The 15,457-nt window shown below is 36.9% G+C and overlaps 1 protein-coding gene across 4 annotated transcripts; it reads left to right on the forward strand.

Annotated features, from left to right (window-relative positions):
• The first annotated feature begins 2,578 nt into the window (after positions 1–2,578).
• On the forward strand, positions 2,579–6,971 carry LOC112170299. Of its 4 annotated transcripts, none has more exons than XR_002925052.2 (5): positions 2,579–2,877; positions 3,238–4,624; positions 4,867–4,892; positions 5,213–6,119; positions 6,562–6,971. XR_002925052.2 is itself a non-coding variant. In XM_040508220.1 (5 exons), exons 3-5 carry the CDS (start codon positions 3,310–3,312, stop codon positions 5,993–5,995), a joined length of 2,124 nt encoding a protein of 707 aa, XP_040364154.1. In that variant the 5' UTR covers positions 2,579–2,877; positions 2,991–3,079; positions 3,238–3,309; the 3' UTR covers positions 5,996–6,462. The 4 variants fall into 4 exon arrangements, 3 of the variants coding, with proteins under 3 accessions (XP_040364154.1, XP_024163313.1, XP_024163309.1); XM_040508220.1 differs by lacking the exon at positions 6,562–6,971 and adding an exon at positions 2,991–3,079 and having other exon boundaries at positions 5,213–6,462; XM_024307545.2 differs by lacking the exon at positions 6,562–6,971 and having other exon boundaries at positions 5,213–5,487; positions 5,656–6,462.
• Positions 6,972–15,457: the final 8,486 nt, after the last annotated feature.

Below are 15,457 nucleotides of genomic sequence, written 5' to 3' on the forward strand. Positions count from 1 at the left end.
AGAGGCCTTGAAGGTGAGGGTGATGACACCGGTAACAATGGTGGCCGGATTCAAGGCGGTGTCAGTGCAATCGTTTCATTTCCGAAATTATTAGGTTTAGCTCATTAAGGATGCTCAACTTCCTCCCTCCCCAAGAATGCAAGCCGGCCAGCGGGTTTCTTCATCTCGATCTCCCGGCCTTCAACAAGAAAGCTGTTTAAGAATGAAGAGAAAGTGGAAAGCTGTGGTGAAACCGTGAAAGTAGAACCTCCTTATGATTATTGTAGAGCAAAATACATAGTACGTACTCATTGAATAGTTACACACTGACACACACATCGTTGTTGAGTCCAAGTTGGGTCGAACAATGGATCTTAGTACATTCTTTTCTCTGCCCAGGTGACTCCTCCACCTGCTTCCATATTTAGTCCAGTCAGCTGTTCGATATCATCGAGCTCCATCGCTGCCTACCCTACCCAAGCAATTTGCGAAACAATTAAAGGAGGTACTGTGCAGCTGCCATGGGGTTTCTAGAGATCGATGAAGAGGTTTTTATATTTTATTTTTTCTTTCTTCAAGAACGTAATTAACTTGGGACAGAAGCCTAAAGTATGTTTAGCCAACTTGTACGGTGCAAATCTTCATTACATTAATTAACTATCATCCTATAGTATCTCATCAAACTGAAACAAAAGTTGCCGCGCTGTTTCCCTATGCTGGATATTGAGGATAGAACAAAACTTCTGCTTTTTAACAAGGTTGCATAATGCGTCTCGATCATGGAAAAAGATTCATCGATCTTCATAGGTAATTACTCACCACCAGGGTCATCATCACCAATCATATAACATGTACTCATGTAGTCTCCTTCCATATATAAAACGATTGAAAACCGTACTGAAAGTGTATTATGTATTTGGTTGAGCTGTAGTCTAAACACTCTCTGGTTGACCTGTAATTGTGGTTTTCTAAGGGCTAAAATTTCAAGTTTTAAGGCCTCCTAATATTGTCCTAATATATTTTGCAGAGTGAAATTCACACTCTTCATTTTACAATCCACATTCTATGTTTTTTTTTTAATAACTTAAATTTTGTCTTTTTATGAAAATTTTAACTAATAAATAAAAAATAGTGTGAATTACAAATTAAGGAGTATGAATTTCCCTCACTTACATTTTAAGTTGTAGCTCTTGAATGTTGAAATAAGTTCTAATATTATGCACACGCCTAATTAGCCCGGTCGGAATATGAAAATTTTCTATCGATAAATGGCGTGGGAGATGGACCATGTTTGCTCAGATACTTTGTCCGTAACAAAGAAGTTCTCAATCCATCTGTCCATTAGTGCAACTTGCAGCTTTTGTTTTTGTTGGTCGAAACAACTGGTCGATCCTTTGGCAAAGATATTTTCAATTAAATGGAGGAAGATATTTATTATTTTAACATTTTTTTCTTGGTAAAGTGCTTATTGCCACTACAAATCTGGTAGAGGCTATAGTAACGACAGATTCAAAGTCAATAAAGATCCATAGCCAGATTCCTGAAACTATTTAATATTAGTAATACTTGAACAAATATCTTCTTTTCTGAGACATAGGCTTGATCAACTCGCATATCCCAGGATTCGAAAACTACGAGATATTTTGTTTGATGATTATCAACTAGTGATGATATACGTGACCACTGGCCAAGTAGACACTCCAGTACTGGTTGTGATGTTGGTTACGTGGATATTAATTTATATTATCCGGTTATATAAATGTGCATTGATCTCTTCGAAAATGACACAGCAAAACTTGATCTCATTAACATAGACCATATTAGTAGCAATGCATGAATGGAATGGAATGGAATGCTTCTGCATAATGTAACTAGGGTCTTTGAGTAGGAAAAAACCAAATCCTCCTGTCTTCTCGTTTCAAAACCCTAGCAGTATCAACAAATAAAGAGGGAGTTTTGAGCATGTGATAACCCAATGACATGTTCTTTGAGTTTTGAACAACAAATTTATTACATTATTTTATGTTTTTTAATTTAAATTACTTCTTGAAGCGTCTTGAAATTGTGTATTATTTCATGCATTTGATAACTTATCGTCTTTCCATACACTTATAACGTCTCGAATAAATTATTATTATTCTAGAAGCTTCTTGAAAGTTAAATGCAACCTTAAACTCGTGTGAATTTATTGCAGTTTAGGTATATTTTCAAGAATATTTAGATAACTTCTTAAAGTGTTTTGAAATCGTGTATTATCTCATATGTTCGATAACCTATCATTTTTTTAATGACTCAAATCATTTTTTCAATATTCTCAAAACTTCTTGAAAACTAATCATAACCTCAACCTCACGTAAATTAATTATATTTTTCATATATTTTCGTAAATGTTCGCATAACTTCTTGAAGCGTCTTGAATCTACATGCTATTTCTTCCCTCAAGCAATTAACCGCACTCCCCATGCGTTACAAAAGTGCTTTCAATCCATTTTCTTGTAAAAAAATTGTCCTAATCCAAATGATTTATGAGTGTTCATGAACACGAATAATAAAGTGGAAAACATTTAAATGGCTGAAAAAATGACCAATTGTAAAAGTGCAGAGATATGGGCCCCCAGTTCAGACCCGGCTCGGACGCAACTGGTCTCTCGTGTGTGGCTCTGCAACACCCACCGAGCATCGGCTGTCAGATGCTCTCTCTTTCTCTCTCTCTGTGTCACTTCGGCGCTTCCCCTTTAAACCTCGCCTAATTTGCTTCATTTCTTCCTCAACTTTATCTAAACCTCACACCTCTCGCACCGTTCTCTCTTTCTCTCAACTAGTTTAGCGGTGGCTTTGGTTCCCTGCCCTCAAATGCTTGCTGTGCTCAAGTCTTGACTATCATCTTTGTCGGTGGAGGTAACTTTGAGTTCGATTCTCTCTTTTGTGTGTTTTTATGAAACTATCAGCTTGAATCGCAATTACCCATGTTGAAATACTTGTATTTTTTTTTTTTTTTTTTTTTTGTAAAGGATGTTTCTTTTAGCAGAACTAATACTACCCAGATACCCAGAACTTCAGAAGGGTTTCTTTCTTATGCTTAGTTTGAATAGTTGTCATTGTAAGCAAGAATTTTTTTTTTTGGAAACTTTAATTAGATACTTGACAAACTTTGAATACGGATTTAGTGATAATATGTCTAGTGTCTATGAAGATGGGAATATTTTCAAGGCAGAGAATCTCATTTTTTGATGCACACATGGTGTGGTGGTTTTTCAGGTGATTTCTGAGGAGACCCTGGGAGAAAGTTGTTCATAACGAATTGGAGATAGTGGGGAGTTCTGTATTATCATGTCTGATTGCGTGGTTCGATCATATCCGGAGAGTGAAGGAACAAATGAGCAAACTTGTGAATCTGTTTGGATGGCTCATTGGATGTGCCCAAGCTGCAATTCAGAGACCAAGGCGTGTGGTCATGTATCAATTCATTATGAGGAAGCCCAGAAACACAATGATGGTGTTCAGAAGCATCCGTTGTTTCGAGGATTTGGAGAAGTAGCTGAACCTAAAAGAGTGAGGAAAAACAATGAGGGTGTCACTCTGATAGAGAGTTCGAAGAAATTAAGGAAGGAGAGATTGGAAGGCCAGTCCTTTCCAATGTTCAATGTTCCTCAGAAAACTAGTTTGGCTAAACAGAATCAGCAAGATTCGACTGTCAATAGGAGATTACTAAGTGAGAGTGACTCATCTGCAATGCTGCGATGGGCGCCTGCTGATGCGCGGCCTCTGGAAGCTATCCCACCCCTAAAAGAACAACAGGTGAAATATCATAATTTTCTTGAGGACAGCAGCCCAGCTGTTTCCAAGTCTTTTCAGGATGGACCGGTGAGATTAGATTCTAAACTTGCACTGCATCAATTTAAGTGTGGGAGCACTTCTATGCCATTCTTCATTTGTAGAGACAAGGAAGTTAATCAATCCAACTCTCTTTTGGCACCTCAGCATGTTGCAAACACTAATAATTACTCAAGTTCCACATTTTTGATTCATGAGGAGAATATCAATAGCAAGTTGGCGTCTAGAAAATCAGGAGGTTCATTTTCAAGGCAGAATGATGTGATGCTGTTGCAACGTGATCCCTCAACATCCCGTAAGCATGTCCAGGAAATGCAAAGTCAGTCTGGAGTTGGATTGTTTCCAAGCCAGAGTTCTTCCTCAGAGGTGACCAGACATGAAAAACCATATCTTGGATTTTATTCAGCCCCAATCCTGCAACATGCTGATCGTAACACAGAGACCATGAGAATATGTGCTGCTGTTGATGTTGAGAAAGAATCTTCTAGAGGTTATCCCAAGTGTTCTCAGACAACCACTTTTCCAAGAAAGACTGGTTTTAACTTGTCTGAAGGAGGTCACATGTTTGGAGAGACAACCGTATCAACAAAATTGAAAGGAAAAGCTTTTTGTGAGCTCCTTGTTTCTCCAGAGCATGCTCTCCCTGTTCAGACTGGATTGAGATTGCTACCACACAGGAGCTCTACAGACAGTGAAGAGGAAGATGTAAGAGATGTTAAGCGTCCTGCAAATAGTTTGGATAATGAATCATCATCTGAAACTGATACCATGGACATGGATACCTTCCAGTTCCAGGATAACCTTCCTCTTGGTATTACACTCTATCTCACATATTCTGGCTGTTTAAACCTTTTTTTTTGTTTTGTTTTAGGATAATTGGCTGTTAACTCAGTTAAACAGGATGTTAAGTGTATAGTGCAGAACCATGCTCACTGTGATCACTAAAGTTCATTTACTGGAAACGTATGCTTATTTTTGTTTTCGTTTATTTATCTGTACCTTTATGTTCTGTTTATCTTGTATTTTGGCTAATGGTTCTGCCTGTTGTGTCAGGTGTGGCTTCATCCCCAACGAATGAGGTAACTCTTTATAATTTTGATTTTGTGAGTTCAATCCTGCCATAAACAGTTTTGAAATCACCATTGTTTTTCAAAAGCACCTTTAATGTTAGGAAAGATGTAGTTTAAAAGTTAACAGTAAGTTTAGGAATCTACACGAGCAATTTGATGGACTAAGCATCGTGATGAAACTTGATTGTCATATATCCATTTTCCTTTCTTTTTGTTTGTGCAAAACTTGTTGCTGTTATCAACACTGTTGTCCTTTATATGAAGGATTGACTGGGGTTATAATATTTAGCATAACACTAAATAGGAAGATTTCATTTTAAATTTTGCAGCATACTGAGGGGGGCCAGAAGTCACCAACATCTCGATCTGCTTTTACTTCAGCTAGAGAAGAGGTCAGAGGTGGACCTCCATTCACCAAATTACCTGATATGAACCAAGAGCTTCCAGAGCTTGCAGCTCTTGCAAGTTTAGTGGATGAAAGAGAGACAAGCCCTTCAAGAACCCAAAGTTTGGACGTGGAACATCTCCTTTCCCATGCTGAGCCCACAAATTCAAAATCCAATGCAAGTCCAGATGGCCCTCAGGGACTAGAGCCAAGCTGCAGGTGGGTTAAACGCCTCAAGTTGAGTGCTTCTCACTTTGCTTATGGTACAAAAAGCACAAGTACAAAAAGCACAAAAATGGGAGAGGCTTCTTCCCATGAAAAAGTTAACGCACTTTATAAGAAAAATATGAAATGCAGCGCAACTAATTCACAGCCTGCTATGGGCAGATTTCATGGTAGAGAACCGATGTCATTAGATGAAACTCCAATGTTATTAAGGAATGGTGAGTTGTCTTCCAGTGATTCAGCAAGGACAAGTCAAAATATATCACTCTCACATCCTTGGATTAGGAGGTGGTCCCACAAAGTAGTTGCACCCCACAAGAATTCTGAAGCTGCGGCGGTTTCTCGACCTCAAAGTTCGAAGGCAACATTTGATCAATTTCAGAAAAAAAAGTTTCCAAGCATTGCTGCTATGGCACTCATGGGGAAGGCCATGAATGGTTTCAATCCATGTGAGTTTGCGAAAAAGGGGTCTTTTGTGGTTTGGAATGCGAAGGGATTTTGAATATTTAAGTTGTGGTGCTTTGGAAATAAGTGTAAGGTACATCCACAAACATGGGATGATCATAATTAAAGTGATGGCTGATATTGGGTTGACAAGGCTCTGGGCATCTACAAGAATCAATCGGGTAAGCTGAATGTGGAGTCATAGTTATGTATATTGCATCGGTATGTATTACTTGTAATCTTCATTTGTTTTCTGGATAGAGTAGGTGTCGGTGGAATTTAAGAGGACCCGTGCTTACCTCTTGTATTTAATTCAAATAAATCAGAAATCGCTCTGCTTCACATGCTCCTTTTTGGTTTCCTAAACTTATCTGTATTGCTTGGAAACCAAATCTGAAACTACAAAGTGAGTATAGAGTCATTTGTATGCGTGCATACATATATGTAGAATAGATGATGTTTCTCTGAGAAGGATGTGTAATTGAACTGAGAGTTCTGCAAGAATTATGTGTCATGCCACTGATCTGTGCATCCTTGACAGTTTCATTGTTTAGCTTTATATGCTACTATAATTTGGGGAAATTATACACTCCAGTGACTTATGTTACTGTGCTTCAATTATAGTTGAAGTGGACAGTGGAATCACTGGCCACCCACAAGGGAGATGGTGTGGAGTTGTTTAAGACCATGATGTCGGGGATGTACAGATAGAGAAGAGTTGAGGATGAATGACTCGGAGAATCACTTCCATCTCATTTTCTCTTGATATGGTGGACTTGATACACCATAGAATCTATGCTAACGAGGAGAAACTGTTGCTGATGTACTGCTTCCAGAGTTCAGTATCAAAGATGTGAGCAATTTAACCAGTTCTTGTGCATTCTCAGTTTGCTTTACTTTTATACTGTTGCTTTATTTTGGTATTGTTGTTTTTCCCAACTTGAGTTTGACACTCGGTTTGTTTCTGTAATACATGCAACGAATTGGGAGATGTTCATTTGAGGTATCTAATAAATCTGCCCCATTATTATAAAGCACGCTCCAGTCAAACTTTCTTACTCCTTCCATACATTTCAAACTTTGGCTTACTGAATCTTGGGATGTTTTTTGCTAATCTAATTTGTGTTGAAAAATTGTTATGGTTCATCCTATCTGCCCTTCTGTGTTTAATCAATCACCCGCCTATCTTTACGTGGTGACAAGCAAAGAGAATGCTTTCTTTAAGAATCCAACATGGCTAAAGGATGCCACTGCTGACATTTTTTTTTTCCTTTCTAAAATGGAAATCTTTTAAGAACTGTACATGACATATAGGCCGTTATGAAGTTCGGTGTATTTGATTTCAAAGAATTAACTTCAATACATGAAGTTGCAATCCCGACATGGCGTCAATAATACTGTTAAACCTATGCAATTATTCAATTTTTAAAGAGTAATTTTGGGTTTATATATATATATATATTAAGACTTAAAAATTGAACGATTAAGATATGAATATGTGATCGAAAAGTGGTCAAAATATAGAAATCCATTTCATAAGCTAAGGCAAGGACCCTCCTTAGCAGAGAAGGGTTGTGGGTATGTGTAGGGCTAAATACTGTTTACTACCCTGTGGTTTGAGTCCAAAATCAATTTAGTCCCTGCACTTTTAATTTCATCAAAAACACTCATGTGTGATCAAATCTCGTCAAATAGGTCATTCCGTCACTCTTTCGTTAAATAGTGTCGTTAAACTGTTGACTTGGCCTGCCAACTCAGCTCAGATGGGGCCCACATGAAAAGGAAAATTCCAAATTGCCCCTGCCTCTATTTTACCTCTAGACCTAACGCTGTCCTCACACACACATAAACATTCCCACCCAAATCGCCAGACTCGTTCCGTTGACTCACTCCAGATCTAGCTCGTGGAGCCCTGCTACTATTGCCCGCTGCCGAGGGTTCTTATCCGCGAAACCTCCATTTTGACAGCTGCGCCGAAACTTCCTTTGTTTTTCGAAGAGGTGGTGGAGGAGGACTGATTACACTCATTTTTATGCGTGTAATTGTATCTAAAGCACTAAAAATAAGTTAATCCTCAAGTCAAGTTTTATGTACTTAATCCATTTTTATTTACTTGTAGGAAATAAGCGGAGTTGTGGATTTCGGAAGAAGTTGTGTAAAAAGGAGTTAATTGGAGTTATCGACAAAAAGACGAAAAGTCAACAATGGTCAACGAGCAAATATGTGAAAAACATTTGTTTGAGCTTGGGGAAAGCAATAGAAGAAAAAGAAAATTGAAGCAAAGAAAAGGTGGTATTAATTAACTATTTGATTAATTAATCCTTGTATTAATTAATTAAATGATTAATTAATCAACCTCAGCTAAAAGTTCACGTGTAGCAATTAAACCATAATTGCTTAATTAGCTTGAGTCAATTGAAGGCTAGCACGTGCCAGACCATCCTTCATTTCTCCTTGTCCACTCCTATGCTGCCACGAGGCAGCCCATTCTATCCTTCCCTCTTCCCGCACGAACAGCCAGCCCTATATGTATTAATTCCCTTCTCTAACCTGGGGAGAATCGAGCAGCGCCGAAACACAATAGCCCTTTCCCATCAGATCCATTCCTCCCCTTCTTCCCATAACAGACCATCACCATTCTTTCTCTTCTCCTATACCCACCAAGACCACAGCCTCACACCCAATCAATTTTCATCATCTTCTCCAAGGATTTGGGTTAGGTATAGAGAAAGTATAATTCCAAGCTAGTCACGCTCACTCTCTAGTGTTGTTGTGACTAGTGTTGGTTTATCTCTCTTTTCTCAACTCTATACTCTCTTAATTTATTGTAATTTGATGAATTTTGTTGTGGGTTTGTTGATGAGTTGTGAGTAGTGTATTTGGTAACTAGGGTTTGAGCCCTAACATGGATTTAATGTAATAAATATGTTTTGATTCAATGGTTTTTAATTTCATGTTTGGCATATGTTCTAATCTATATTATTTGGCTTAGATGCATGCTTAGGAGCTTGATTAACTCTTGAATGTGTAGATGAGCATGTCTAGAACAAATTAGGGAACCTAATCACCTTTCTAATTTATGGCTAGGACACTAGTTTAGAACATGGTTAGTTACAATACCAATTTCGATTGCCGTATTGGCTAGCTTGGGAATCTTGATTCTAGAACTCTTCGCCTTTTGGTGCAACTAGAGGCCCTAACAAGCTCTAGATTGTCCCAATTGAGTTTCTACGACCCTTGATCCGGAGTAGGAATGCCCTTTAAGGAATCTAATGATCTATGAGCCTTGAAAAGCCTTGGGTACTGTTCTTGATGCTATTATGAATTGAATGACTATTGTCGGAATATATTTGTGCATTGAATTTGGTTAGGGGAATACTCTAGTGACCTAATTTCCGTTTCTTACTTTTCTTTTCTTTATTTAATTTAGTTGTTAGCTAAAATTTTCATTTAAATTCTTGCAATTTAGTTATTAGAAAATTACAATCACAATTTTGAATGACATGACTTCTCACTCATTTATACATATCCACCACTAGGCTCTTAGTTCTGATTAGGCTTTGGTGAAAATTAAAGCCGAGCATTGCTAAGGCTTGGTGCCTTAGAGTAGCATTTTTATTTTATTCATTTTCTTTTTCTTTTGTTTACTTAGTGACTTTAGTTCCGTTAGCCACTAATCCCCGTGGTACAATAATCTTGGGTACAATACTTCCCTATCTTGACAAGGATACGTACGCTTGCGTAAATGTGTATCAAGTCAAGGACTTCGAACTCGGATACGCATTAGACTTGTTGTGCCCTAGCCCCGTCAAAACGCCGTAGCTTTTGTCCTACAAGCTGATTCAGCGCGTGGAGAGGCTCGGAGGGGAGCTCTACTTGCAGAGCCTTAGCGATCGAGTCACTGAGCTGGAGTCGCGATTCGATCTCCTCAAGAAGATCAAGTACGCCGCTGCCGGCCTTGGCCATCTAAAGTATACGTACGCAGCAGAGATCAAGGCGAGGTCAGAGAAGAAATACAAGTGGACGACGGAGATCTCCCTCTCTCTCTCTCTAAAATCGACTAGAGGTACTAATCGCAGAGGAGGCGGTACTTTTGAAGGTGGTTGATACCTTTGACATGGTAGGATTAGCGGAGCTTCTCACGAAGAATCTTGGCCTAGCTTCTCTATTTTGATCCCTCATCTCTAGCATCACCACCGAGTCCTTGCATGGATTTGCCGGATCAAAGTCATCTGGTGCGACTCGTCGAAGTCCACTACTCTCTTGTTCCTTCCCATTTTCTCAGATTCACTCCTTTGTTTTCTTATGTTCTTGATCTGTTATTTATTTATTTATTTGTTTGAAAACTCAGAAAAATGAAAGAAAACATTAGGGGTGGTGGGTTTGAGGAGGCATTTCAAGGGTTACTTTTTTCATTCTGCAGAACAACAAATGCGTTATTAAGAATTGATCAAAGTATATGGTTTCTTGTTTAAAGATGAGAAATCAAATCCATTAGGTTCTATGTTTTTGACAGAATGATGGATTGAGAAGTATTTGACAAATTGAAGAAGAAAAAGCAAAAAACTTGAGAATTAAAATAATTAGTAGCAGCCACAAAACGAATGGGTTTGTAATATGATTCATGATGGGTGTAGGCTTTTGCTTAGAGAACTGGAGGTAGTAAAATTGCTAAGTGGAAGAACAAGGACGGCGTTGGGTCTGGAGGTAAAATAGAGGCAGGGGCAATTTTGAAATTTTCCTTTTTCATGTGGGCCCCACTTGAGATGAGTTGGCAGGCCAAGTCAGCAGCTTAACGGCACCATTTAACGGAAGAGTGACAGAATGATCTATTGGACGAGATTTGATCACACAGGGGTGTTTTTGATGAAATTGAAAGTGTAGCGACTGAATTGATTTTGAACTCAAACCACAGGATAGTAAATAGTGTTTAGCCCATATATATATATATATATATATATATATATAGGCACTAACATAAAAAGGGAAATTTTATTGATGTAGCGGAAATTTTTACAAGAATTTGGACAAGGAGCAACTAACTACAAGGAAAAGTATGGATGTGAAGGGACCGTGTCCCCTAACTTACAACATCACTCCTATATATACAATTGAAAAGTAAATATGGTTAACAAAAAGTAACTTGAGTAACTAACTATGGTTACAAAAATAACCTAACTAGAGTTACAGGTCACTAACCTTGGTTAGGTTAAAGTGATACCTATACAATATCTACAAACCTCTACTGCCTTCGAAGCAATTGTAGACTTTTTATCTTGTTGTTGTTTCTGCCGGTAGTGCTCTGTGGGTCCCACTATGCTTCCATAGCATTTTCCAGATTGTGGTAGCCATGTCATCGAATCCCAAGCTCTGGTTTGAGTTGGAATTGGCTTCTTCCGAGCACTATAGATATGCTAACTGTTCAATCTCATGTGCCGTCATGACTGGTATGTCCAGTTGTGTGCCATCTCTGGCCATGGTAGCCAACAGGTCTTCTGCCTCCTTCTGTTGTTCAAGAGTCGGCTAATAGCTGCTTGCCATATGTGTGGCAAAAATTCTTCTTCCATTAGTCAGCGTAAGCAGATTACTTTGTCTGACTTCTTTTGCGACTTGTTTTAGTTGAGCTCCACACCTGATTGTGTATTGCTCTAAATTCAGGGTGCTGATTACCCCATTGACTTCTTCATTTGGGACCATAGCTTGATTAACTTGATGATCCTGGATTCTCTGTCAACAACCATATTTGATATGGTTGGAAGAACTTTTCTCTTTCTCTCCATCCAATAGTACTTGCAATGCTGAAGGTTAAATATTTGGAGAGCTTGTAGCTTTTTGCTATATGATACACCATTGTCTTGATAAACTGAGGAAATTTTTTTATCTCATCAGCATTTAAACTTTGAAAAATAATTTGGTTAACTATTCCCTATTTAATGGCTGCAAGTTCCCAGTCATCATGGTTTATGATGAAATTGATAGAGCTTTAGAATGCCAAAATCTTTAATATTTAGTAATTCTGAATATTCCATAAACAGGTCTTGAATTACCTGTTAATGATCATGAATTTTGCTATAAATGTTAGAGAAAATATGTCTAGGAAGATGATTTTTTTATTTTTTTCAAAAAGACAAATCTTTTTAATTTGTTCGAATGTTAGATCAATGATATCATCCAACAGTTCTGACAACTGGAGTAAACTGGTTATCTTTTCTAGTGTAAAATCCTCACTCCAATTTATTTGTTTTAATACTTGGAGGCTGACATGTTTAAATTTGAAAGTTTTTACATTTTTAGAGTCTAGTTGTGCAACTAGATCTGAGACTTGAGTTGACAGCTGGGTTAGCTGCACTCTGAAATTTTTTTTGATTCCTGAAATATGGGCTTTCCATACTCCATTAACTGAATTATAATTTCTCCAGGAAGGCCTGGATTATAAAAATCCTTCACCTTTGATTGAGATGATTGATCTGAGATGTCTTGTGTTTTTTGCACTTGACATCTTATCTTTGCTGCAACATATTTTTGATATTCTAATGCAGCAATATCAACATTAATAATACCCTTCCAGAATGCTCCGTGATATTTGTTTATCGAAGCACAGCATTTTACCCAACTGTGAAAGATACCTGTTTGGAATACTTCAAATACAACATAACGGACATAGGCTGGTTTAGCTTTATTATGAAAATAAGGTTAAAATGGCCTTTGCTAAGGCTGGATTGGCCTTTGCAAAGAAGAGCTAGAAGAACTCTGAGATGGTGCATTTTAGCAATAGTCACCCATCTTGTGTTAGATGGATCTACTATCTCCTTACCTTTATCCATACCTGCTCAAATAATCAGCAAGAAAATTATTAGAACTCTTGAGATTTTATACCTCAAAAGTATACATTGCAATATGATTATACCATTTTAATCTTCTTCCTTCTAAAATATTTCTTTTATAAATAAGAAAATCACGAACTGCTTGATTATCAGTTTTGATAATAAAATTCTCAGGAGGCATGTAAATATGAAATTTTGTTAAAGCAAGTTTTAATGCTAAGAGCTCATTTTCAAAGATTATGTATTTAATTTCATTTGGTTTAAATTTTCCAGAATTATATCCGCATATTAATTCTTCTTTTTGAAGTTTCTTGGGATAGGTTGTTCCTTAACCCTTATTTTATTTTCAGACATCAGAGGATTCTTTTCTTCCCATTTTTCTGCAAGGATTGCTTTTAACACACATCCCCAATAGTTATCTGAAGCATCTGTTTCTAAGATTAGTTTATCTCCTGATTTTGGGAAATAAACTTCAGGGATTTGGTTTAAATCTTGTTAATTTGTTGTAATATTCTTTTATCTTTTTCTGTCCAACAAAATTCCTTATTTTTCTTTACTTTTTCTATTAAATGGATCTCTTTTTGAGATAAATCTTTAATAAAACTTCTTCCATAGTTTAAAATTCGTAATAAACTTTGTAAATGTTTTTTATCAGTTAATTCTTCAGGAAAGTCTCTTACTTTAGATACTATATACTCTTGAAGTTTTATTCCTGAATGGTTTAGAGTTATTCCAAGAAAATGTATAGATTCTTGCTCTATGTCAATTTTCTTGGGTGATAGTATAATCCCATGTTTTTAGAATTTAGTACAGAGTATTTGAAGATGTTTCTTATGATCTTCTTTGATTTTAGAGAAAATAAAGATATCATCTATATAGACAACACAGAAATCTTTAAGGTCTTTAAAGATATTGTCCATCCATCTTTGAAATACCTGAGGGGCTATGTTTAACCAAAAGGCATAGCATTCCAGTGGTAGTGTCCACATGGAGTATTAAAGGCAGTCACCGGTTTTGACTCCTCTGTTAGTTTTAGTTGCCAAAATCCTGATTTACAATCAAATTTACTAAAGATTTTAGCGCCTTTAGTTTGATTGATTAAGACGTCTTTTCGAGGGATGAAGTATCCATCAAATTCTAATTGTTCATTTAAACGCTTATAGTTGATTAACATACATGCTTTTCCTCTTTTTATTTCTGCATGGTTTCTTACCATAAATGCAGGACTAGAGTGAACCCCTTTTTCAAAAAAAAAGAAAGATGCAGGACTAGAGTGTGGATTCATAGTTTCTTCTATGAGATGCTTTTCTTTTAACTTTTTTATTTGAATATCAAATTCATTTATATCCTATCTAGTATAGATCATTGGTTTGACCCTTATTATTACTTTAGAATTTCTAAGTCTAAGTGCACAGTATCTTGGACTTTTTGTCCAAAATTTTTATGGATCCTCACTAAAATTTTCTTCTAAGACTTTATATACCCAATGTTTTTCGCTGAGTACTTGAAGCTTTGTCTCACTAGGTTTGATCTGTTTGGTAGGGTCTGTTTTGGTGAGTTCAGTTATTTCTTCTTGGTCACCACGTTGGCTTGGCGGGAAATCTTTGTGACATTTATATTTATGTTGTGGTAGGAATGGAATTTTGTGAATTCCATCATTAATATTGGAGAAATTTAGAAAATTGACCATTTTTTGGGTTCTGTTTTGATTTTTAACCTATGTTTTAAAAGTTAGTAAAATATGACCTTTTAGTGTGTTAAAAAGTCTCAAATACCCTTTATTTAATACTTGCTGCCATTAACCCTACTCTTCGTGCACGCTCTACAATATCAATTAGTATACTGTATTCAAACCATCATCAGGAAGCTCAATAGCTGATCATGAAGACAAGTTCATATCTCATGATTTAGCCATGCACGGTCCGCAAGAAATAAGAAACGAGTACTAGAAAATCAACAATAACCCAACATATTTTTAGCAGTAAAACAAAATTTTATGAGGTGGGTACTAAATTTAACCAGCCGGAAAAGCATCAAGTAAAAATAAAAATAAAAAATCAATTGGGTAGAGAGTGAGTGGCTAACAAGGCAAAGATGGTTCCACCCCATTGAAAGCTATATATCACGAGCTCAACTGGATCCAACTCCTTGTTCAAGTGCCATGAACTCAACAAAACCCATTTCCAGATTCAGAACCTTCATTCTGTTTCTCTTGTAGCTTTTCTAGGCTCTCTTTTCTTTCTTTTCCCACCATTATCATGCTTAAATTGAGATAAACAGTGCAAAATTGATATGGAGCTGCAGAGTTTATCTTGCATACACCAAATAATGATGGAATTTTATTGTTTTCCCTTCCAGTTGTTTCACATTCCTACACTTTTGTTTTCCATTTTTGTTGGGGCATCAAAAATATAGTGGTTTCTTATGCCTGCAGATTGGATCTGAGTGAAGGTTTTGGGTTGCTGCACAAAGAAGATATAGGTTTTCTGCTGCCCCCGCCCCCCTCTCATCTTAACTAGGTCTACAAAGTTCTGTCATGAAATTGGGGATTACCATTTCATGTATTGTTGAACTTTTGATTGAGTTTCAAATAATTTTTGTGACACCAATACGGAAGTGTGAAAAAGTAGAATGGTTGTAAACTTATATAGATATGAATACGGTATAAATGACTTTTAACCTGCTCAAAAGGTTAC

This window comes from Rosa chinensis, chromosome 6, assembly GCF_002994745.2.
Source record: "Rosa chinensis cultivar Old Blush chromosome 6, RchiOBHm-V2, whole genome shotgun sequence".
Taxonomy (NCBI): domain Eukaryota; kingdom Viridiplantae; phylum Streptophyta; class Magnoliopsida; order Rosales; family Rosaceae; genus Rosa; species Rosa chinensis.